The 26801-nt window shown below is 33.2% G+C and overlaps 1 protein-coding gene and 1 pseudogene across 1 annotated transcript in view; both read left to right on the top strand.

The window, feature by feature from the left end:
* LOC145241299 (uncharacterized) overlaps nt 1-26102 on the top strand; it is a 548760-nt gene extending 522658 nt beyond the window's left edge. The window contains exon 2 of the mRNA XM_080104047.1: nt 24726-26102. Coding sequence (XP_079960173.1) covers nt 24726-24920 — 195 coding nt within the window. The 3' untranslated portion in view covers nt 24921-26102. The remainder of the gene's footprint in view (nt 1-24725) is intronic.
* On the top strand, nt 8654-8771 carry LOC145241738 (5S ribosomal RNA; annotated as a pseudogene).
* Nucleotides 26103-26801: the final 699 nt, after the last annotated feature.

Raw genomic sequence — 26801 nt, forward strand, 5'->3', positions numbered from 1 at the left:
ATGAAAAAATAATATACTATGAAAATAATATACTATGAAAAAAAATAGCTTTTTAAGTTTAGTAATCAAGAAAAAAATTGTATTTACTTGTTTAAATAATTCGAAATAAGAAAAAATATTTTTGTTTGAATTTCATTATTTTTATTGTGCAATAATTTATATCAGTTAATTGTTAATTAGCGCTTTGGTAGGAAACAAAACAAGTCCACTGAATGTCGGCTCGCTGCTATGAATTCGAAATAGGAATACGTGAGCGAAACTAAGTACGAGCAAAAATGGAGGGGGGAAAATAAGAGACAGTTTTGAAAGCTGGTTTATCATATTTTTCTTTTCGTATGTTTCTGACTACTTTTTGATTGTATATGAAATAAAAAGGTTATAATGAAAAATGTTTTCTCGGCAACATTAGGAAGCTGACAAATTCAGCTAAATTTTGAAGTTAAATAAATACATTACAAGAATCCTTTGAAAGATAAATATTAGTTTTCTGAATCTATTTCAAAGATAATTAGTAAAATAAAGTCCTAAAATATTGAATTAAATAATTTAAAAAACGCTTGTTCGTACAAAAAAAAAATGGCTTAATAAGTCCCTAAAAGCGAGGAATTCGAGCTTCGTTTAAGCATAAATGAATGAAGTTGTGTAAGCGATGATTCTACGGAAATCCAAAATGTCAGAAAGTCAAAAAGCTGTCTGAAAATGATGTCAGATAGTTAGAGAGGGGAAGGGAGTCCTGGTTTTCTTTTTTTCGTTAGCTGTGCATCCGTACATTCCTATCATGAACATTTATATAATTTTTACCATTTTTTAATTTATTTTTCTCTGTTTCGTTCTATTAATTTTTTTTCAAGATTATATCAAAAAATTATGTTACACCGAAAGTATGACATTCATTCAAGCAAGGGAAATATTAGAACCTTGCATATAAAAATTACCTGAAATATGTAATCTAAAAAAAATGGAGAAATAATTTTGCAATTATAAATTTTCATAAGAAAATATTAAATAAACAATGCTTAATTTAATGATAATATCGGTAGTTAGAGAAATTAATTTTTCTTTGAGTTATATCGAATTCATGAAAACGGACTTTAGGGGCTTTTTGTAATGCTCCTGAAAAAAAATTTTTTTTTTTTTTATTATTGTTACAATTTACAATGCTTTATTTTCATACAAAACAAATATAAATTCATTCATTTTTTTTTTTTTTTTTTTTTTTTTTACTACTGAAAGCGATAACTTTAGTAAAGGTGATTTTTTTTGTTTAAACAAAATAATACATTCCTACTAAAATTCAAATAATGGGTTCATTATATTCCGTGCTCATTATTTGATAAATACTGAAAATTTCATTAAAATTCGTTAATTTCCTAATTTTTAAATGTTTATACATTTTGAGCATCGGCTATTCATTTTGCACGTACCTAAGAAAAGCGAAAGTAAAAACCAGAAAGCCATCTGCTACAAGAGATCCCATGTTTGTTCTTATCCCCCCCCCAAAAAAAAAATTACCGGATTTAAATAAACTCGAAAAGGGTTGATATGCCGTAAAACAAAACAACCACACACCCATTTACCATTACGCACTAATAGCCATTCTTTCCCATCATCCACACAAATACATCGACACAATCAGAGGTTTGAAACATTGGTTACGGTATTGGAAACACGAGAAAAGAATATTGCAAAACATTTCTTTTCAGAAAGCAAATTGCCACAATTAATATCCTGACATTTCTGTTGCGGAAATAATGGAAAGTTAAGTTTATAGGAACGAGACACTCCATGGACCACGGCACAAGATAGAGCAGGTTGACAGTTGGCTGCTGAATTTATAAATAAATCTCTTGCTCTCCTCCCGCCCCCTCCCCGGGGGACATGATTTCACACCTGGCTTCTTCTGGCATGCCACCCAAACACTGTCACCCACAACGAGAGATTACTGAGAGAAATGCATTAATATATTTGAGCGCAAAATATTGCTGGCTTAAAGGAATGTTCTACAAAATACTCTTTTTGTTGGGCTCTACTTCAAACGCCCCCTTTTTTTTACTGCAAACTTCTTAGCAAAACAAACATTAGTGTGTTTTTAATTTTATTTTTACTTAAAGCATATATATATATATATATATATATATATATATATATATATATATATATATATAATACTTTTGTAAGAAAAAAAACTTTATAAAAAAGAAAATTGTTTTTTATCTAAAAAAAAAAAAAATTACAGCCGTTTTATCAATTGGTAATATGGGCGAAACATCTTTAAAAACAAAGATAAAGTTTTACCGCCCCACCAAAATGTCAGAGTAACAAAAACGAAACTTATTAAGGGCATTGCTTAGAAAACAACTTTAAACTTATTTTTTCAAACATGACACAAATTGAAAGTATATATTCGTCATTTTATGGTTAAATGAATTCATATATTGAGATAGAATCAACATATCTTCCCTTCATATATATATATATATATATATATATATATATATATATATATATATATATATATATATATATATATATTCTTCAGAATAATAAAATGAAATATATCTATTGGTATGCAAATCTAGTTATTTTAGGTCTTACAAGATATTATAAGCTGTAATATTTTATACAAGAGAATCCCAGCCAAATAAAATTGCTCAATATACAAGATAGAGCAAAGAAATCAAAAGGAATGTACCTAAATTTTATGATTTCAAAAGGTTAATCTTCAAATATAGAATTCTTTATTGTTTGAAAACAAAGAATACAATTAAATAAATATTTGCAAATGTTTTTTATTGGTTTGCACCTTATTTGCTAAAAGCAATAAACATAGAAAATTTAAGTTTGTAAAGTTTTTAAATCATTTTCGATACAAAGAATAAGAGATTGGATATTGTGGCAGTAAAAGAATATTGTATTTTAAATCCAAAATGAATGTTAAATCTTGAAATGGAAATTCCTGGTAGTAAGAAGGTCTTGTAATCCTTCCAAGGTATTGGGTCGCATTCACATGCAAACATATTTCTTTCGTTTCACCGTTGGTTATATAAGATGTCCGGCAAAGATTTTGTTTATATAAGATTCAAAAATTAAATCCAAATGGTAAATCCAAGTAGTTAATATATTATTTTGAATAAAAATATATCCGGAGGCAAAATAAAAGAATGGTTTATCAAAGCATAATAGTCATTAAAAAATCAGATGCAGCTTTGGTGAGTATATTTATAAAACCGCATAAGTGAAAATATTTATACTTACTACGCCTAAAAAATCTCAAATTATTAAGTTATTTAAATATTCCAACATATAATCTTTATATTTTATATTGAATAAAATTCAGTTTCAGTATTAATCGAATTGTGTTCTTTACTTTTCTTTTTTAATGTTTTAATGCTCCTTTTCAAAAAGCTCTCATTCATTATCGTCAGTCTGATGGTTTGACAGATTTGCCTACTGTGCGTGACGTCATTTTTCAGTTAACCGGCCTTGTCACTTGGTGATTGCAATAGCATTGGATTATTTAAGGGAACGGCCCAACAAGAACTTGTTTACATTGGGACACATATATCGAATGTAGCAGCAATGTTTAACCCTCATCCTCGAGTGGTCTCTGGTAAAAAAAAAAAGTCCTGAGAACATGTTTACCAGAAAGAACAGTTGGAAATAAGTTATACACCATCCACTACGATTATGCAAGGCATAGAACTACATACCTAGAAAACGATGCAATAGTACCTGGCAAATGTACCCAGTGAATCAAGTGTAAGAGAGATAGCGAATGAATGTCTGGCATTTAGTAGGATGCCCCATTCACAACCAGAAAAAAAGTAATAAGCAAATTATATATGTGTGTGCCCATTTATTTAGATTATCGGACTGACTTCCTCATCTTGGTGGTTATAGTCACAACGTTTCGGCCGTTTTGCCCTCCGGCCTTCATCAGGTGTTTTATATCGAACTGGGGAAGCGTTTGTTAGGAGTCTCGAACCCAATCCTTTATTATCATTATTGACCTTTTATCCTCAAGTGGTTTTTGGCCTTTGTAAGTGATAATTCATTAGTATTAAAAAAAAATCCTAGAAACACTATCTTTCTAAGTTTTTGAGATAAGGATTGATAATTTGTATAATTTAGCGTATTCAGACTACCGTTCCCATCTTGAGTGTTATTCGCCCAACGTTTCGGTCAATATAACCTCCAAGATATAACCTTCAGGTGTGTCTTTTCAAACTCAAGAATCTGCACGGAATTACAAAAGGAACCCTTTATTTAATCTATGGAGGTAGAATGCTCTTGTTCCGTCAGCTATGACTGGGTAGAAGACCCAAGGAATTCGTAATTGTATATTTTAGTATTGCCTGCCCTGAGGATCGAACCATCAACCTCTAGAAGAGTGTAAGTTATATAATTGAATTTGACCAACAAGTACGTCGTGGGTGTAAGTTTGACAGAAACATTCCTGAGGGTCAGATTTAGATATTAAGTTAGAGTATCCTTTAATTCCAAAGTCTACTAGGGAAATAGTCGGTCCAATGCAAGCTTCATTTAGGAGTAATAGGTCTGGTTTAGTCTCCTGTAATTGGGTTTCAACCTCTGGAAGGTTAGAACGTAAACCCCTGATGTTGAGGAAAAAAACATGGTAGTAGGGGTCTATGTTGGAAGTTGAAGATCTGGGTTTAATCGTGTGTTTTTCTGGAAACTTTTCATGATGGTTTTTTGAGATTTGTGGAATAGGTCAACAGACTTGCTTAGAGCAGAGCAGAGAGGGAAATCAAGAGAGAAAAAGAAAGGAAAAAATATTTTTTTGTAGCACATGATCAGGTAAAGCCGTAAGAATTACCCACTAATATGGCATCGAGAGGCCCCACCAGAAGCTACTGCATGGTCCAGAATCCATTTACCAAATGACAATACAGCAGCCCCAGTATTTGCACTTGCCTCCTTAGTGGTTAAACTAAATTTCGGGTCCCTGACTATCAGACGGATAACGTCAGCCCAGATAAAACGTTTATGTCTAGTACCCTTACTAGTTACAAGATCACAAGGATAAACATAGAAACAGAAAATTTCCGACATCTCTGGCGACTCTTCACACAAGATACTGCAGGTACACCTTAAGAAGGTCGAAGGTTACATTGACCAAAACATTGTACAAATAACACCCTAGGAATGTTGTCATAGGTTAATATATCCTTGTGCATAGCATTTATTATTTATCGGACATGTGTAACATGGTGTATATAAACGCGCGTGGGAAAATATCAACAACAGCAGCAGCAGCAGCAGCAAAGGATGGCTGGCTTGCTAAGAGATTAGCAGCAGCAGCCGGGAAATGAGCATATGCAAATTAGGAAGTGCACGTTAGAAGAAAAAGGAAAAAAGACACCACTTACTAAGGATAAAAACAAAGTCGATTTCGAAGCAAATGGACGTGTAAAGTCGAAGGCAAGAAATGGCTAGCTGCGGCTGATGTGAGGTAAGAGAAGAAAAGTGTATACCGGGGAAGATGAATGATGGCGAGAAACTTTTGAGACGGGCGGAAAAATATAATAAAATTTTTTTGTTAAAAAAGAAATAATGTTAACTCGATTATTTATTTATTTCCAGTTTTATTTTCATGAATTACTAAAGTGTAACGCCACATAACGTTACATACATGTTACATGCACTCATGAAAATGATTGTGTCGAATATAAATGCATTAAGAGAGTAGAAAGTGACCCTTATGTTTACTTTTTTTTTATTTTGTACTTTAGTCCTCACATTCCATGGACGATGTACAATGGGGAATATGTGATGTTTTCAGAAAGCCAGTATCTTCAGATAGCCTGATCTTGTAGAACCAGGAATTTGTTCCGGATATGACTGTATCATAAATTACTAATTAAAGCAAACACTATGAATATTTTTTTTTTTTTTTTTTTACACAGGAATCACCACTTACCAAGGCCTGGAGGCCACTCCAGGATAAGGGTCTATGATTTGAAAATATATAGAACTTGAAGCATAAAAAAAAATTACCACATTTATTTTGTTTGTTTGTAACTGTTACGTTGCACTTGTGTGGATGTGAGTGTTGAGGTAGCTCTTTCCGTTGAATGAATAATAGGATGCAGCTACGCACACCATATATCACGATGGATGCTGATGGATTGATGCAGAAGAACAGCATCATCCTGATGATGTTCAGTTAATTTTACTAAAGAAAAGTGTTCAGCAAACAAGACAAAAAAAACAAAAAAAAACTGAACAACGTTTTAAAAAAAAAAGGATAATGTCAAAGTTCTAAGCTAAGCAAGATCTAATTCCCATCAAAAAGTTTTGGAATCGATCTATATTCATAACGGGAAGATTAATTTATGGAAACAACAGAACTTTCATTTTTGCATTAAAGATTCGACAAGATAAATGATGCATAAAATTATTATAGACATTTTTTTTTGGAAGGAGGGGGGTATTTTTTAAAAATTTAATCAGTTTTTTTTAGTATTGGTAATAATATATCACACAGTCACGTGATGCACGTTTCGTTTAATTTATTCCTATGAATGTGTCAATCGAAAATGTTTTAACAAAATGTAAAATATAGTAATATAAAAATTAAGTGTATCCACTCTTCAAAGCATAAACACAAACACACACGCATATATAACTAGCATTTCAGCCTGGCGTTGCCCGGGTGTTTGAAGGTGTATGTTGAGAGAAAAAAAAAGCGGTCAATTTTTTTTAACTTTGGCCCCTATTATGACCCCTTAATATTTATTCTTTTGGGCTCAAATCAAGTTATTAAGTTAGATCCATGTCCAAGGAACCTATATCTAAAATTTTAAGTGGTTAGACCTAAAATTGGCGGAGGAGTTTGGTAGTGTTCTCAAAGGTGAAATCGTTGAACTTTGACCCTTAACAACCAAATTTCTGGCCGAAAACGGATTACAAAGATTTTCCCAAATCTCAATACCCTCTATATCAAATTTCGAGTCTGTAGACTAAAAACTGACAGAGTTATTGCGTAGGGAAATGTACACACACACACACACACAGTTTTATAGATATATAGATACTGTGAACATAAAATCCAAATAAATATTAGTATCAATATTTATAAGACGATCCCAACCAGATAAAGAAAGGTCAATATGCGATATAGAGCAATAATATAAATAAAAATTCTGAGTTATGTAGAATTACAACAATATATATATATATATATATATATATATATATATATATATTGTTGAATGTTTTCAAAGTCGGTGTTACTTTTTACGTTTATATTTGTATAATGCCGGCTTTTTCTCTTCTTCTGACAAGGAGCATTTATCTTCGAAATGTCATGGGCTAAACAGGTTTCTCCCTTATTCTTCTTTCTGTAACCCTTATTGACTTGATAATGTAATAAAGTTTCTACGAAAACTTTGTTTTATCTTAACTTATATATATATATAATGCCATAGGTGGCATACGTTTGTCATTGCTTCTCAACTTACCTAAAATTTTCATAATTAATATCACTTGGAAAAGCAGATGACTGGTTGATAGTACTGTATAAACCAGACACCTGCTTTTCCAAGTGACATTAACAGTGGAATGATATACTAAGAATATTAGTTTGCTGCTGCTACTTGACGAACGGAAAAATACGCCTAGCAACATCAACAAACATATTTTACGAATACAAGAGAATTTGGATAGTAAATATACGCTATTTAAACAAAAGCATGTCTTTTGTAAACAACTCGCTAGCAATCGCCACCTCCATTTTCCTTTCCTGACTATTTTTCTACAATTTGTGTTCCATTTTTTTCTTCTTAAAATATTTTCTTTTATTCTTTTTTTACTTTTTGATTTACTACCTTATTTTTTTTTTTTTTACTTCTGGTTTCTTTCTTCATGTTTTTGCTTTTGATTCGCCATTCTTCATCGTTTTTTTTTTATTTATTATTATTTATTAACTCGCTTTTCCTTATTTTTTTTTTTTTTTACTTCTGGTTTCTTTCTTCATGTTTTTGCTTTTGATTCGCTATTCTTCATCGTTTTTTTTTTATTTATTATTATTTATTAACTCGCTTTTTCTTTTTCTGCTTTCCTCCTTCATCTTTTTTCCGATTGCTTCACTTTTTTCTTTTTCTTTTTCCTTCTTTACTTCTGTCTGCTCTTTTTTCTTCGTCTTCATCTTTCTCCTTTTACTTCACCCTTTTCTTCATTCTTCCTTTTTTTTTTTTTACTTCCCTTCTTTTTCACAATCAGATGACACGACAGTTTCATGAATTATTCAATATGACTGAAGAGTTCTCAAAATGCTTCTGGATATGAAATGAACAGCTTTGTGCCATTGATATGTTTAGAAGGTCGTCATTCGTAGTCGTCATAGTAATGATGACGATGGTGATCGCCGAAACGATTGTAAGAAGGAAAGAAAAACTAGAAAGCTTAATCGCTACTCTATTTTATTCGCATTCATCTAGTTCAAAAGAAATGTAAAAATTTTCTAAAACCTCAGAATTTCTATATTGTTGATTTCATTTGATAAAAAAATAGATTTTTGGACTCAAAAGCAAATTTAATAATAAACAACATGCACGGCTCAAACTGAATGACGATTTCAAACTGTGGCCGCCAAAATAACTAATGTTATATATTCAGAACAGTAGTCCGAATATACGGCTTAATCACGTTGACACACCAGTTCCCATCAGATCACCGAAGTTAAGCAATGTTTAGCCTGGTCATTACTAAAATGGGTGACCATTTGGGAACTCCAGGTGCTGTATGTGCTCTCCGCTTATCTCGGCATTGTTTCCTGTCAGCCTCGGGCTTCTCCTTACCACTGGACCCAAGCAGTGCCGATTCAGGAGAGGTGTGGTTGGAGATTGCACAACCCTTGTCTCAGAATTACATGTGCAGCTACCCTTGCAGGGGGTAGCCATTGTCTCTAATCTGAAGGGACGCATTAAATCCAAATAATACAAACAATGCACTTTTCTTTTCATAAAAAATGTAGAAATGCTGGGTAGAATAAATTTTGAGGTGTAGGGTCAGATAGAACGAATATTTTGATCGGGGAGTCTAAAGCAATTTAATGACATCATCATATTCGATCAAACATCTATTTTACATATTTACATGGACGACTTTAAGTAATCTTAATTCCAAACTTATCGATCTCTGTCCAGATCTTCATGTATTTTGCTCAAATCTTCACTTATGACTTCCTACCATATTTTCTTTTGCGTTCTCTTCATAACTGACTCTGCTACCTCAACTGTTCTACATCTACTAACCCAAACACTTGCACCCATTCTTTCACTGTGACTAAACCAACGAAGTTTCTTGTTCTGCGTACATCTCCAGATGCTATCCAGATTTCATCTTCCTCTGAGCTCATTATTAATGCATGAAAAGAATGAAAATCATATAAAAAAAATTTTAATGACAATAATCTTCACTTTCTCTTTGTCTTTGTATTATTTGCATTGTTCAGATTACTGTTCCTACCTTGAGTATTATTCTCACAACGTTTCGGTCGATGTAACCTCCGACCTTCTTCCGGTACATCTTGTCAATCTCAGGAATCTTTCTGCAGAAATAGGGAATCTGTACAGAATTTCAAACAAACCCTTTTATTTAATCTATCGAGGTAGTATGGTCTCGTTCCGTCAGCCATGGCCGGGTAGAAGTCTTAAGTAATTCACAATTTTATTCTTTGTATCTTCTATACTGAAGATTGAAACTTCAACACCCCAGATGAGTGTCATTTCGAATTGAATTTTCATCAGTGCCATTTGTCGAAGGTTAAATAAGTCGAAACGTTGTGAAAATAATATCCAAGATGAAAACAATAGTGTGAAGAAACGAAACAATGCAAATTAGCAATTCCCTTTTTTGTTTTCTATTTATTTCTGGTGGTAACTAAAAAAAGATAGATACATTGAGAGCATTGCCAAGGCTGCTGCAAGGAAGGTTGGCTCCCTCTACCGTGCTAGAAAACTACTTACGCCTGACAGTATCCTGTACATCTATAAGGCCACCATTCGCCCATGTATGGAGTACTGTTATCACATCTGGGCTGGTGCATCTGCTGCTTGTCTCTCGCTCCTGGACAGGGTTCAAAAGAGAGTCGCCAACCTGATAGGTCCTGAACTGTCATCTAGGCTTCAGCCTCTGTCCTATCGACGAGATGTTGCATCCCTCTGCCTGTTCTACAAATACTTTAATGGTGAATGCTCTGACGAATTGCAAACACTTGTACCTCTCCGACGTAACTACCCCCGACAAACCCGACAAGCTACTAAGTCTCATCCCTTTACAGTAGAGATCCTTAGGTGCAAGAAAGCCTTTTACTCCAATAGTTTCTTCCCCAGAACTGCGGGTCTTTGGAACTCCCTTCCGGGATTCTGCTTTCCCAACTGTACTGATATGCAGAAGTTCAAGTGTAATGTTAACAAACATCTTTCTACTCATCTCCCTTCATAATGACCCTGTTAATTAAGTCCCTGATAGTAGCTCTCTGCTTCAAAGTAGCACTGTGCCTTGTTTGGGGTCAAAATTGAATATCCCCCCAATTAATACAGCACAGGAAGTAAGGATAAAAGTTTTGCGTGTGTTGTTGAATATTCTTTCTAGTTATCTCTTGTTATCTATTTGTTTGATTAAAGAAAAAGGGTTTTGCTTTTTTTTTTAATTAGACAACACTCATCAAGGCCAAATGTCACTCAGTGACAAAATTTAAAAAGATGGATGAATTGTCAGTTGAAATAATGAAGAATACTATGAGAGGGTTGAATCTGATGAATTAAATGAACAAAAATTGGATTTTTTTTCTGAATTTTTGAGATGAGGATTGATAATTTGTATTATTTGGATTATTCAGACTACTGTTCTCATCTTGAGTGTTATTTTAATGACATTTTGGTCGATGTAAGCTTCGACCTCCTTCGGGTGTATCTTCTCACACTCTGATATCTTTAATTTGAAGTCAAGAATCTGCACAGAATTTCAAATGGGGCCCTTTATTTAATCCATACGAGCAGCATGGTCTCATTCTGTCAGCTGGAAGTTACATCATTGTGAAAATAACGCTCCAGACGAAAGTAGTATCCTTAAGAATCCAAATAATGTAAAAATTGAATTAGTTACAATAAATATTTGTTAACATTGGAATTGAAGACAACCAGAGATTCTTAGTCAAGTTTAAAATATGTTTTATTCACGTTTGGAAAAGTGTGTGATTTGAATAAGTGAAAGGAATGAGTGTCATGCTAAACTCATTCCATACAGCTGTTAGCATAATTGGAGTGCTGAAGATACATTTTGTCCAAATTTTTGGACCTATAGAGTCAGTTACGTCCTTGTGTCGCCTTCTGGCAAAAAATGACTTCTACCATTAAAAGATAATACATTTGTAATCAGAGGTATCAAGAGTTTCAGAAATTGCTTGCAAAAAAAAAATTAATTCAGAGGAAAATACAATCTTAGAAAAATACATATTCTTTATCTATTAGTTTCCTACCATTCCAATATTAGCAAATAATTCCTGCTAGACAAGCTACCATCTTTGGACTGTTCAGAGTTCCTTTTCAATCTAAAACCTTTTCTTTTAGAGAACTTTGTTTTGTCAGCCAAACATAGGCGCCAGATAGCATTCTCTTTGGTTTAAAATTAGATCTTGGACCAAATTTGCTGTAGGCGTAACACTCTTCTCTGATTATATTGGCATTCTGATCATCTAGCCATTCCTATCCCCCGCCCCCCTCGCTTCATCCCTCTCTCGATCACTATCATACACACAGATATCAATGAAGGGTCAATTAGAAATTCTGTGGATACGGTCAGTTTGGACTTTGATTAATTTACTTGCATTTGTGCCATCTGCGGTCATCCAATTCACTTGGCACAATCTGAGCATCGATTCAAACTCAATAAACTTTTGCATCTCTTAACTCCAGTTCTGTCCAAAATAGCAGGTCGGCGCAAAAGATTTTGCCAGTTTATAGAAGGGAGATTTTAAACGATTGTGATTTATTTCATGCATATTTTTATTACTAAAACATATCACCATGATAAATTTTTAACTTTTTTTTTTAAGATTATTAAAGCATCATTCATTTTTTTCTGCAATATTTTCACCCATGTTGATCGGAAAATGACCTTTTTTAATCAACAGAAAGGAAGTCATCTTCCATCATGATAATGCTCTTCCTCACATAGCACTAATGAGCAAAGATCTAAGAAAATTTGGTTGGGGAATCTTGCTCCATCCTACATATTCTTCTGATCTTGGTCCATTAGATTATCAGTGATAACAACGATTACAAAACCATTAAGATAACCTTAGCTTAACATCATGATAGGAGATTGAACATAAGTTAGATTCATATTCAACATCAAAACTTAAAGAATTTTACAAGTGAAGGCATTTATAAGCTCCTTGACAGATGGAATAAAGTTATAGAGAGCAAAGGTCGTTATTGTTATGAATAACAATTTTCAAAAACAGCTTTTCATGTTCAGGATGAGAATTTAAATAAGCAAAATCATTTGTCCCAACCTAATAGCACACTCAGAGTATAACCAACGGAAAATCTGTCATTGCTTGCAGTTTCTTAAGGAACCACACATTGTATATATATGTGTAAGTATATATATATATATATATGTGTATGTCTATGAACTTTATTAGAAATATTATAATATTATATTTAAACCAAATTCAGATTTATAATTTTATTATATTTTATTTCTATATTTAACCCAAGTAAACGCATACCTTTATTTTATTTTTTTCCAGATACATCTGCCTATACTTTTAATGCTAGCTTTATTTATGGTGTCTTTTACATATATTAAAATACTTTGCTGATGAGGAAACTTTGTTTGTTAAAAATACTATATGTAAAAACTATTGTCCGTGGCTTAATGTCTACCACAATAAAAACATTGTTTTCCGAAACGATCGTACAAATTATTGATTTTGTTGTTGTTCCTTCTTGTGAAACGGATTCTTAATTTAATTCTAATTTGAATTTTAAATTATCAATCACATTACTGAATATATATATATATATATATATATATATATATATATATATATATAGTAGATGTTTATTTGTTTTTGTTTTTGCGATACGTTTTGAATGAAATCAATTATTACTACGAAAGTGCATTTTTACCTAAATGCGAGTTGGGAATAATTTTCCCTTAGTGGGTAGGAGTTTAAGCTTACCATGGGATTCCAATTTCGAATATCACTAGATTAAGCCACTCTAATGAGTCGTAGTGTGATATATATATATATATATATATATATATATATATATATATATATATATATATATATAGCGCAGACATGAATCAAATTATTTTAGAACCAAACTCCGGTAAAATTTTCTATAAATAATAATTTCAAAAAGTGAATAAAAATAATTTTTCGCTTTTATCTTTTAAAGAATCTGATGATTATACGATAGAAGCTTTAGTTTTCGAGTTGCAGTCAAGCAATTGTATTTCATATAATAGTGCGATAATTTTTTTGAAGAGTGAAGAAAAAAAAGGAAGAACGCCAAAAATTCAAAACTGCTGACTCACTCCATCATTTTTTTTAGATCAGTGATAAACAAAACTAAATAAATCAGAAAAAACAAATTGAACAAATAAAAATGATATACAAAAAAAGGTATAATCTAGTTTATATGAGATTTCAATGTGTTCATTAAGGACAATACGCGAAATATCTAAACTTGTTTTTATTATAACAAAAAAATAAAAACAACAACAGTGCAAGTGATAAATCTATGAATCACGTTAGTACGAAACTCATAATTATTAGACATTGATCGAATTATGCCAATATGTCAGCGCCATCTGTGTTTTTAGGTTTGAATTAAAGACTACACGAAAGCAAATAAAGAAATAACTAAAAAATTCGGAAAAGGTCACAGAGATTCCATATTGAAATTCAGACTGAACTATTACCTTTCCCACGCCATGAAAAGGGTTATGATTTTGATCGAGTTTGTTTGTCACTGTGTTCTTTCTTTTATGGAAATCGCTCCAGACAAGGCATGAAACCATTGGTGTAAGGAGTAAAAAGAAAAAATACCTAAAGGTCAAAAACTAAGTCTTAGATTGATAGATTCCGACTTAGAAAACGGCAATTCTTCCTCCTTTGTCAGAAACACTGCTCATGGAATCTAAGGACTAAATGACAAAATACGATGAAAGTAAACTCCGTGTCAACTAGAGACGGGAATCCGTTGCAAAGACGCTCAGTTTGTGGAAATTCTATCTAACGGTAGGCACACTGAAAAAGAAAGCATTCGTCATGGTAAAAGACGAGTTCTTGTTGTGAACGTCTTACAAGAAGGAACCAGAGATTGGAACTCAGTCGAACAATTTCTATAATAAAAGTAAACTCTGCAAATTTGCAAATTTAGTGGGACCACATTTTATGCCGGGGGGGGGGTAATAAATAAATAATGGAGGTAACCGCTATAGAAATTGGGGGGGGGGGTATGAGTTAGCAAATTCTTTGTAGCATATTAATGAAATAAGCTTACTAGAAAAGAATCACCACGTATCAAGGCCAAGAGGCACTTAAGGATAATGATTAATACCCCATAACCTGACAACACACAAAATATCTTTTAATAGAACAATAAACAAACAAACAAAAAACAAAACACAAACAAACAGTGTAATTGATAAAACAATGATTAATGTTAGTACGAAATTCATAATTATTGGACAAAGATCGAATTATGTCAATATGGCAGCACCGTCTGTGTTTTTAATTCTAAATTAATGACTACATGAAAAGAAATAAAGGAATAACCTTTTGAGTGTAACGTGATTCTTGAAATAGAAAATATATAGTTCTAACCAAAAAGGAATGGCAGCATAACTTCAGTTAGAGAAACTTTCTCAGACAATGGATCCAGTCATGATCAGCAGAAACGTATTCGGATTCTTGTTTTGAAATGGAAAGATAATACTGAGGAATTCAGCAAGATTCACTCTATTTTATAAAGATGTTCTGGAATCTGATTGGTTCATTCTCATCACACATAGCTATAAATAGAATCACCCAAATTTATAGGAGAATATCCTTGTATTATGCCAAAAATATTGCAACGTAATCAAAATATTGTAAAAAGTCATCGATGTTCCATATTGAAATTCAGACTGAACTTTACTCCCCCCCTCCCCAAGTAGGAGGTTACGATTTTGATCGAATTAGTTTGTCACTGTCTAACATCCACATCACTTGACTAATCGTCTCCAAACTTGGTAAAAATATCGGTTATCGTCTAACTTGGAGTCGATTTAATTTTGGAATATCTAGCTCAAAGGTTATGGTAAAGGTCACGAAAAAGATGAAAGTAGTGACTCACAAGGTGGCTTATATTAAAGTCAATGACGTCTCACATCTTATATAAATTGACTTTTGATCTGATTAAGTTCATTCACGGTCGAAATTTTAACGAAATTTCAACTTTCGATTTTTTCAAATTAGTTCATTTTAATAACATAAATCACCATGCAAGAATTTCAGCATCATCAGAAAAACATTTTTTCATTTATTAACGTTTCTATGTACCAACTTCAACAATACTTAATATAATATGAAGGAGTGCAGCCCAGATAAGACTTTGGCCCATCTTTACGTTGTCAGGTGGAAATATGCAGTCTTATGAATGAATTATGTTTTTTGTTTTACAAGTAAAAAAGAAAACAAAAATTGGCAATTGTTTAGAATTGTCACTCCACCAAATCTATTCGCGATTTAGCACCAATCTCTGGCTTGTTCTTGGAAAACATTCACGGCAAAAACTCGTCTGTATTACTTTGCAAGGGCTCTGTGTCTTTTACCATCGGACTGCTTCCCTGCTGATTGCAAAATGTTCGTCTTCAAATCCAATATTCCCTGGTTTGCTGTCATGAACCGTCTCCAGAAATATCCAAACTTGTTCAATCCAAAGAATCATTTTCAGTCCTTTCATGTTCTTCATCATTCAACTGACGATCATTCGATCACATTAACCGTTTTCCTTGAGTACCTCTTGGCCTTGATAGGTGGTGATCCTGTTCTAGTAGACCTATTAATACAGAGAATCTGCTTACTCGTCCATCCCTCAAATATTTCGATAGTATTTACTTGCATGATATATTTCCACCCCTCCCGATAAAAATGTAAATAAATAACAGATGATGCCGATATATTTTTATAATAAAATCTATCAATTATTATGGGGTAAAATTAAAGTTGATAAAGTTTTATTATTTCATTTTATTTATTTTTGTAAATTATTCTAATTTATTTTGTCCAAGTGTTAAATGGAATGTTGCACCCCACCCCATCCCACCCCACCAAATAAAACACAATTTGATGCTAGTCCTCCTTTTTTTTTTTTTTTAAAATCTCTTTTAACAATAAAACGACCAGGGTCATATCAAAGAGGGGGGAGGGGGAGAAATTGAATTAAATGTTTTTGTTTTTTTCTCTCACTTATTTTAATAAAATGATTTCGTTTTTTTTTTTTTTAATTAGTTTTTATCTGGATAATATAAATCAAGTGAGTATTCCCTCGCATATTGTTGCGTGTTATTTATGGTATTTTTATTTTTTTGTTTATTTTATTTATTTTTTATTTTATTTTCATTTTATTTTTTATTAATTTTTTTGTTTTTTGTAAACTGGCAAAGAAATGAATTTGAGACGATCTATCCCCCAAAAAGAATTCCTATTACAATGATGCAAGTTCCACATGAAATGGTGTTTGTTTGTTTGTTTGTGTGTTTGCTGAGCGTTATTCATGATCATGATGATTATTGTTGGCATTCGTTTCCTCAACATCTTTCTGTTAAGTATTCTTTCTAGAGGCATATCAAATGCTCACGAGAGAGACCACGTGAAGGTTGCCAACATTATAAAGTGAAAGTGTTTCTGTGGAACGAAGTTCGAACTTGACACACCTAGGTTTTCAGCCCGCATCGTTAACCACTGAGCTACCATCACCTCCCTATTGTGTTGAGCATCATTCATGATGATGATTTTTGTTGGCATTCGTTTCCCGGATATCTTTCTATTAAGAATCCTTTCTAGAAGGATATCTGGTACTGTATGGGAAGGACCACGTGAAGGTTGCCGTCTGGAATGAAAAATACCAGGCGAGCTACCTCTTCTTCATCACTTTCTCAGAGGGGAGGCAGGAAGGGCTTGAAATACAATAGAGCTGTTTCCTTTCTGAAATGAACCGTGTGTTGTATTGTGGAGTTGTATATAATGAGTATATATACGTGTGTTCATACACGACTAGTCTATATAAATATACGTATGTATGAAACCGATGCTCGTATCGTCTACTGTTAGAAATGTTCATTGTGGGTGTGTAGGTGTGCGTGTAAATATAGTCAGAGTTCACGTAACATGGTAACATTAGCTTGGGGCGGGTTCAACAAACATGACACATAAGCACAATATGGCCGTTTGATAACGGACTACTAACCCTAGATTGTGGATCCCTTTGTTTCTGATACATTGCAGGAAAACATTTCATTGTGAAGCAGTAACAACAAGAGTTCTTTTTGTTTTTCCTCGTTTATTCTCATTTTCACAGTTAGGTGTTTCCTTCGGGGGTTTACAAAGCTTTCTCCCTTTAGTCCTTACATCGTCTCTTAGTTATGCCAGTTGAATGTTTCCACGATTGACAAATTCAATATTCTTCTGTGAATGGCTTCCATGTTCTCTCTGACTCTTTTACTTGTATCTCGAATCGATATAGAAAAATCAACTCTTTCTTTGTTATCAGGTCAATTCATTGTTCCAGTTTCTTACATTACTATCTCTGTAATATTTCACTGTTTATAAATCTAAATCTAAGTTAAAATTCCTCCGTTGGATTTTAACATAAATATTTTTGATAAACATTCCTTTCTTTCAAAACATTCACTGTGCAGAACTTTTTCTACATAAGTTAACAAATCGATAATAATAATCGTTCAGATCTTTGGAATTGCCCGCCACAGCATAATACAGATACTACGCTGTGATCATAGTTAAAAGGACCAACATAACAGGTATCGTTCTTTGTTCAAGTAACTAAACACGAGTTTTGAAATGCGAAGTGAATGAATCATTTTTCAAGACAACTGGTGGGTTTGAGATTTAATCATGATGCTGTGATCTATGCCGACATTCCCCCCCCCCCCGAACAACTAGGAGTGATTTCAAGTCTGTTGAGATAAATATCTTCGCCCCACTCGACTAGCAGCAAAATCACAGCCAATCGCTGTGGAGGTTCCTAAATGCTGAAAGATTTTCTATTCTAAAAGCTTTTTTTTTCTTTGAACCTAGTGCCTTTGGAATTCCCTCCCTGTTCCCTATTTCTCTAACTGTAACACTATGTAAAAATTTAAATGTAATCTAAATAAACACTTTGCTGACCAACCTCCCAGCCAGTTATCCCCTATAAATCTGGCCCTTATCACATTAGATCCTTACACTTCAATGGCAGTATGTCTTGTTGAGTGTGGATAACTATCTCATCTATAATAAATAAGTAAATAACCAATGAATATATATATATATGTGTGTGTGTGTGTGTGTGTGTGTGTGTGTGTGTGTGTGTGTACAAACCCAAATTCTAGTATATATTATATATTAAATAGTTTTTATTGCATCAGTACGTAGTTAAAGCAAAATAAATTGTTTTACTCAATCAAAGAATTTCCAGCGCTATTAATAACGCTTTTCTTTATTTGAATTTTATTATTACTTATATATGAATTCATATTTTGAAACCTAAAGAATATCACAAATATATGACATCACATCAAAGCTATATGAGCAGGCGCCTGTGAATGTTGATCGTTTCAATTTTTTTTTCTGCATGGAGGAATTTAATGACGCATCTCTACTTCTAACCCACGTCCATGACAGTGGTTCAATTTTTAGAGGTTTTCTTCAAACCGATACCAATCTGGTAAAAATTCGTCGCATCTGTCGAAATTTTTTACGAGACATACATACATACATTTAAACAGACAGGTGAGATAGATGCAAAAAAAATTCCAATCTTCCCTTATCTTTAGAAACACCAGTCTCTAACATTTCTACTTGCCTCCATTGAGTCTCAAGAGACAATGGATACCCTCGTTGTAATGGTGCTGGCACTGAAAATCTATAGTGAAGTAAGAGTTGCAAAATCCCCAACCAAATCTCTCCTAAATTGGTACTCTTTAATACCATTGGCAAAAAATAAGCAGAGAAAGATGTTATTTTTTTGTTTTCCTTCCTTAACTGATTGCATAACGGGGTTTGAGAGTCTAATGTACTGCATTTGATTCATAGCTGGAGGGAGGATGTATGGATTTATATCTTCTCTCAAGTATAATTGTGAAAGAGATGCGGTAGTTTCGTCAAAACTTGCACTCGACATGCCAAGCTCATAGTCCACATTTCTTGCTACTATGGAGGCTGACAGAACTCGAACCTGGGACATCAGGTTTATAGTTGACATGGGTAATCGCTGTACTATATCATTCCTAGCACTTGGTTTTCAGGCTTATTAAAACTCAGCCTTCGCATCCCGCCTGACATTTCTCTCTTCATCTTCTTTGAATGTCATTACGGCCATATTTATCAGTCGATCTCGCTAAATCAATCCAAAAGGGAATTCACTTGGACAAGATTGGCCATTTCCAAGATTCCATTCATCCATTTTGTTTCGTATCAAGTGTCGAATGCTCCAACTTCAAGTGGAATGTGGTTGGCACACCCCATCCCATTTTGCCAAATCCTTCTGAGTCACCAAGATGTGGACGTTCCAATGAGCAGCCACGGTTACCTGTTTCACAGAAGTTATGCCAACACCACATTAATTGACAGCTCCTGTCAAGAAAGGCCAGAAAACTCATTGGATGTGCATCGGAGCGGCTCCATGTTTCAATCATCTGTTACACCCACCAATGAATTTCATGGCGGACAAGGAGTGTAGGGGTAAAGAAACCTGGTGAAAAAAAGTGTTTTTTGTCGTCCCTTTACGTAAACTTTTGATGAAAACAATTATATAGCTGCTTTAAATAATATTAGTGCATGTTTCCTTTTAATCTGACCCAAATTTTTTACACTATTGAAAATAGCTGTTAATATTAATTTATTGAATAAACGTTGAAAATTCTATTAAATTTTTTTTTTTTTTTTTTTACATGGTGATAACCACTTATCAATGGGATAATATCATAGTAATCGTTAGTATTGGATATTTGATAAAGTCTCTTACTTAAGGGGGGGGGTCATCAGGAATTTGTTTATGTTGGACTTGAAGACATCCAAGTTGTAGTCAGGTGGGAAACAGGCAAATGGAAGAGAGTTCCACAGGCGTGCACTTCTAAGAAAGAAGCTTTGTTCATGGAATCTACGTTTTGATTTAGGTACAGATAAATAGTGGGGAAAATTATTGACAGTGGTTTCAGCTAGATGGGTGTTTATTGTGAAAGATTGGCGAGGGAGGACCAGAGACTGGAGCTTAGACGAGCACTTGCTATGGAAATAACAATAAAACAAAGACGAGCTCGCAACGACTCTTCTGTGGGAGAGAGGTTGCAGGGAAGAGAAAAGGGCATCTCCCACTAAGCCACGAAGTCTATTTTGTACTCTGTCAAGGCAGGATAGACTGTTTTTAGCAGCTCCTGCCCAGATGTGTGGGCAGTACTCCATTCTTGGACGTACTTGGCTTTTACATAGATAGAGAATTGCATCAGCAGTGAGATATCTTCTGGAGCGGTAGAAGGATCCCACCATCTTTCCCAGCGACCTTGGCAACAGACTTGATGTATGTGTTCCATTTCAGATCAGGAGTAAAGGTCAAACCCAGAAGCTTGGATGATTCTCTGATTTTTGGAGAGACACATATCCATGAAATTTTTTGTGGCAAGACTTGCGCAATCTCCAACCACATCTCTTCTCAGTCGACATTGTTGAATACCAGTGGCAAGTGGAGGTTCAGGACGACTGGAAACAATGCCGAGAAAGCACATATAGCATCTAGAATTCCCAAATAGTCACCCATCTGGTACTAGCCAGGCTCAACGTTGCTTAACTTCAGAGATCTGACGAGAACAGGTGTGTCAATGTGATTATGCTGTGTGTGTGTATATATATATATATATTGAAATTGTCTGTCTGTGTGCGTACATTTCCCTACCAAACTACTCTGCAAATATATATATATATATACACATATATATATATATATAAATAAAAGAATGACATTATACTCACATTCTAAGATCCAAATATTTATTTTTTATGCAAAACAACTCTTCCTGCATGTTAAAATTTTGGAACATCTTTTACAGATTCATACTTTTTTTTTCTCACCATGATAGCAAATGGAATAAAAATTAGTACCGAGTTCGTGTGTTGTTCGTCTGCGATGATATTTTTCAAATGCCAGAAAAACACGCTTGATGCACGTAATATGAAAGTCAGAGTTGTGTTTTCCGTGATATAAGGGTTGTTTGAATTTTAAAATAAAATACGTATTAAATACGTTTATAAGCTAATTACAACGCAATATTATGTAAAACAAATATTTCATTTCCATTTACCATCATGGCGAGGAAAAAAAATGGGTCAAAGTTTTAAGGTGGCGTCTATCGCCGAAATATTAAGTTTAAACAAATAGATACTTGTTTATTTTACATAATATTGCGTTGAAATTTGGCTTATAAACGTATTCCATACGGATGTTATTTTAAAATTTTAATAACGCTTATATCACGGAAAGCACAACTTTGATTATATATACATATCTATATATATATATCTTAGGTTGGTGCAAAAATAATGTTTTTTGAAAAGAAGTTGAACGTCAAAAATGGACATTATTTTTGCACCAACCTAATATATACTTTCTATTTGTTTTTACATAAGCAATAATATGCCGCTACACATTCATGAGCATGTTCCAATCTTCTTGTTTCTAGAAACTAGAGACCTCTTCAGACGATGCTGCTTATACGAATACAAACTTAACTTTCATAGAAACATTCATATCGCTTGAAGATGTCTCTAGTTACTAGTTACAAGAAGACTGAAACATCCTCATGAATGTGTAGCGACATATAATTGTTTATGTAAAACAAATAGAAAGTATAGCTTGCCCTACTTCATTATTGAGCACTCTTGTATTAACCTCATTAAACTTCATTGGTTACTTTACCACTGGAAAACATTAACCTTATATATAAATCACATATGAAATACGCGCTAAAATATTTGTCAGATTTGGGATTAAGTTATGTTTGAAAAAATACAAAAAAACTTCTGTTTCAATTGTTCGAATAAACCAGAACTTGCAAATAATCTAACAAGTGACCCATCTCTTACTCTCACTTTCTATCATTGTATAATGTCTGATCAACAGCTTTAATGTTATACATCATCTATCGTTCTCACTTCTGTAACTCTTTCTCTTGCACAATACTTTAAAGTAGGGCAATTCCGTATCCAATCATTCAGAGCTTGAAACCGATATCCCCAGATTTCGTTGTAACTTGCACAACAGATGAACTGCATAAAATCTAAGAAATCCTGAAAAGTTTGAGCATGTAACTCTAAGTGGTTTCCGATTTAGAGTATTTTCAGGCTTGCATAAATCGCATTGGATATCGCTTAGGTGACATGTTAATAATAACATTTTCTGGAATATTTTCAGTTTGGAACCTAATGTGATTCTGAAAATTCGCTCAGGTAAAGTTCTTGACCCAAGAAATCCAAAAATGACACCAGATTTATTTAAGAAAATGTAATTATTAAAATGTTGCCTGGGCGACATTTCGCACGATTTATGCGAAACAGAAAATGCCTTAAATCGGCAACTGCTCAAATTTTCAGAATTTCTTAGTTTTTTTTTTATGATGTTTATTTTCGATGCAATTTCCAACAAAATCAGAGAAATCTAAAATTTTTGGATCATTTGATATGGAAGTACCCAGAAGTAATCCATTATAAGCAACGGAAGAATCTCACTAGACGTATTAATACTATTTGATCCATAGTTGGAGAAAAGAGAGAGAGAGAGAGAGAGAGAGAGAGAGAGAGAGAGAGAGAGAGAGCAAACTAAAAGAGACTAATTTTGGAATTTGTCTTTTGTCTTTAAATGTGTAAAAACATTCTAACATTAACTAGCTTTACACTCACATTTTCCAATTTCAAACGATGTAACCCGAGCTCAGTGGTTGACCAAACGTGCCACATTCGTTTCTATATTTTTAATCACTTCATTAATTTTAATTGGTTTAGGGAAATGGTCTGAGCAGCTGTAACTGCTGGCTGCTTTTGTTTCTTCAACTAATGTCGTTATTAAGAATCTTTTTACTTAATAACAAATACTGATACAAGGGATTATGGATAGAAAGTGAATATTCCATAGATATTAATGATTTTTTTTTGTTTATCACAGGAGTGACTACTTATTAAGGCCCGAAGCCCACTTGAGGATAAGAGTTAATATGTGTACATAGACGGAAATTTGGTAAAAATTGATTATTTAAGGGGCGACCAAACAAGAATTTATTTACATCGAACTTGAAGATGACCATGTTTTAGTCAGCTGGAAAGCAGGCTAGCAGAATAGAATTCTGTAGCCAGGCAGTTCTAAGGAAGAAGCTTTGTTCACATAACTTGCGTTTATATTTAGGCACAGGTAGACAGTAGAGGAAATTATTTATAGTAGTTGTAGCTAGACAAGTGTTTTTTGTGAAAGTCCGATATGGGACGACCATAGATTGAAGTTCCAACGAAAATGTACCCTCAAAATAATGATGGAGCAGAGCCAGGTTCGCAACGTCTCTTCTGTGGGAAAGAGGTTGCAGAGATAAGAAAAGAGCATCACCTATAAGATTTTGAAGCAGATTTTGAACTCTTCGAGCGACTCTTCCCCAGATGTGGCAACAGTACTCCATTTAAGGACGTATTTAGCTTTTGTACAAGTAGACGATTGCGTCTGGAGTTAGATACTTTCTGGAGCGGTAGAATTGGCATAACCATTTTTCCAGCGATCTTGGCAACAGATTTGATGTAAGTCTTCCAGTTAAGGTCAGGAGTGAAGATAGTCCAAGAATCTTGTTGAAGCAGATTGCTTCTTTGAGACTAGCGTCATTCTTATCAAGTGGGGCCAGGAGGAGATCAGAGTATTAGTGGTGAAAAGATAGAAGCTAGATATGTTTGTTATTTTCATGCTAAATTAAATATTCTTTTTTTTTGCTTTTGACAGCATTGCTTATTCAAATTTGTTTCATAAACTTCAATTTGTGATTATGCTCATGTTTGTATTTTAGCACCAGTTCACTTCTCTTATTTAATAAATTTTTTCTCTTTTTTGGAATTATATTATTTCTAATTTTTCATTAAGACAAAGGTTACAGCTTTTTATTTTTCTCTAAAAAGGGATTTTTTTTAATTATTATTTTTACTTTGGATTTTTCCTAATTTTATGTTTCAATCATATTTTGAGAATATGGAGCGAATATCTACCATCCGAAAAGATGCCCCATTCTCAACAAAAAAAAAAGATGAGAAAATTTAAAAAAAGAGAGCAAGATTCTATGTTTAACTTGAAAACGTTACGCTCAAATAATATATTACAACATGTTAAAGATGTGATGTAAAATCTTTTAAGGTCTTCATAATATCGTATGATCTGTTTTTTTTCTTTTTCTTTTAGGTAAGTGTCATTGTTTTTATTCGTCCATCCAAGAAAAAAACACTACCATACAGCAAAATTGCAAACAATAAACAGGTATGTGAAAACATTTTCTACACGTTTGTTCAATGGTTTGTTACAGTCATTTTAAGTTCATCACACGATTTTTATTTGGTTTTATTTATTGTCATTGTTGCTAGTTCTAAGCCCAGATAATGAAACCTGAATCATGATCTTCACTTTCAATCTAATTCTTTTATTCTTACAAGCAAGTAATGCTTAGCATTGCTGACAAGTTTATCCACAAACAAATAAAATGAAAAGAATTTAATACTCAGTGTTTAACTCTCTGACCAGATATGTCACAAAGAAATTGTTTGATTTTTATTACTCACTGGAACTTCCGTCATTACTAACCAAGAGGGAGTTACCACTGCCCACAGTGTCAGACATGTGTTCACAATATAATTTTTTATGGAAGTCAAAAAAGATAGTTAAAGATATCTATTATATGGAGAGAAATGGTGTAAGAATAATACGGTGGATATGTAATGTGAGTCTTAAAGACAGGCTTAGTTCTGGTGACCTCAGAGGAAAATTAAATCTGAACAGAATGTGGAGTTCAGAGCAGGAGACTTCGTTTGTATGGGCACATTGGATTAGGGTAATTGAGTTGGAAGATGTATGAAGTGCCTTCACTAAGTTTCCAGACTTTTTTCATATGGACAGTTTTATTGATAGTTCCCTTCGAAGTAATCTCCTCCGGCTGCAATGCACTTGTTGTATCATTCCAACAACTTCTGGAAGGCCTCATGGAAGTCCTCTTGTGTAAGTGTGTCCATAACCCACATCATTAGCCTCTTTCATCTCCTCAGTTGGTTTTCCTTGAGCTTACGGAATAACCAAAAGTCACAGCGAGCAAGGTTTAGACTATAGTGAGAGTGAGGAACAGTCTTGATGCTCATCTTGGTCAAATAGTCTGTAATAAGTATGGAGTACTCTTGGGACAAACTTTTTGCAAATCTTCCATATCTTCGTGTCGATGCTATCACATATTGGTGTAATCTTTTTTCAATTAATTATGTTAAAGAGCTAAAAAAGCAATAAGACAAAAAAGGAGGTCGAGTTAGCATGGATGTGTATTTATAGAAAGTACAGAAGTGATGGGTTGCCAGAGATTGCTTCTGGATTGGAGATAGCGACTTTCATCACTATCATTACTCATAGTACCGGGAAGATTCAGTAAGGTAGATTTTTGTGATATACTTGCAAGGGAATTTTCTTATGCAAGAATTGCAAAGAAGAGGAGAGATGATGCGGAGTTTGAATACAAAAAGCGATAAATAGCATTATCAAAATTGTTATGTGAAGTGTTGCATTTCATCACCCAAGTAATATATATATATATATATATATATATATATATATATATATATAACAATCAATACAGGGGAAAAGAAATGTTTACTCTATATAATCGAAGATAAATTTCAATTTAATATAACTTTTAATATTTATATATTAATAACTTCATCCAAACCAAATAAAAAAGCTCAATACAGGGGGAAATAAAAGAATATAAAACTGTAAATTAAAATTTACAATTAAATTTATTATTCAACAGGATACTCCAAAAACAATTTTCAAATTCCTTATTCCGTGAAGTTTCTATTCTCTTGCTATCATGAGAGAAGAATAGCAAGAGTGGCATCCCACGGAATAAGGACTTTGAAAATTGTTTTTGGAGTATTCTGTCGAATAATAAATTTAATTGTAAAGTTTAATTTTAAATTCTTTTATTTTCCCATATATATATATATATATATATATATATATATATATATATATATATATATATACGCTAAAAGGAAGATGAGTGACTTGTTCAGTAAATTACAAATTACAGCAATTGACATGAATTTAAAAATATAACTCAATCCCAGAACTGATTAATAATTTTGCATGAATTTTGTGCCATTAAAATGTATTGCCTTAGGTAAAAAAACATTGGTGAACTCAGCATCGGTATAATAATAGATATAGCATCGTCTAAAAACAACCTCATTATTGCTGAGTAAATAATGTAGAAAAAAAGAG

This window comes from Euprymna scolopes, chromosome 20 (assembly GCF_053919585.1).
Source record: "Euprymna scolopes isolate OS-2025 chromosome 20, ASM5391958v1, whole genome shotgun sequence".
NCBI classification, from domain to species: Eukaryota; Metazoa; Mollusca; class Cephalopoda; order Sepiida; family Sepiolidae; genus Euprymna; species Euprymna scolopes.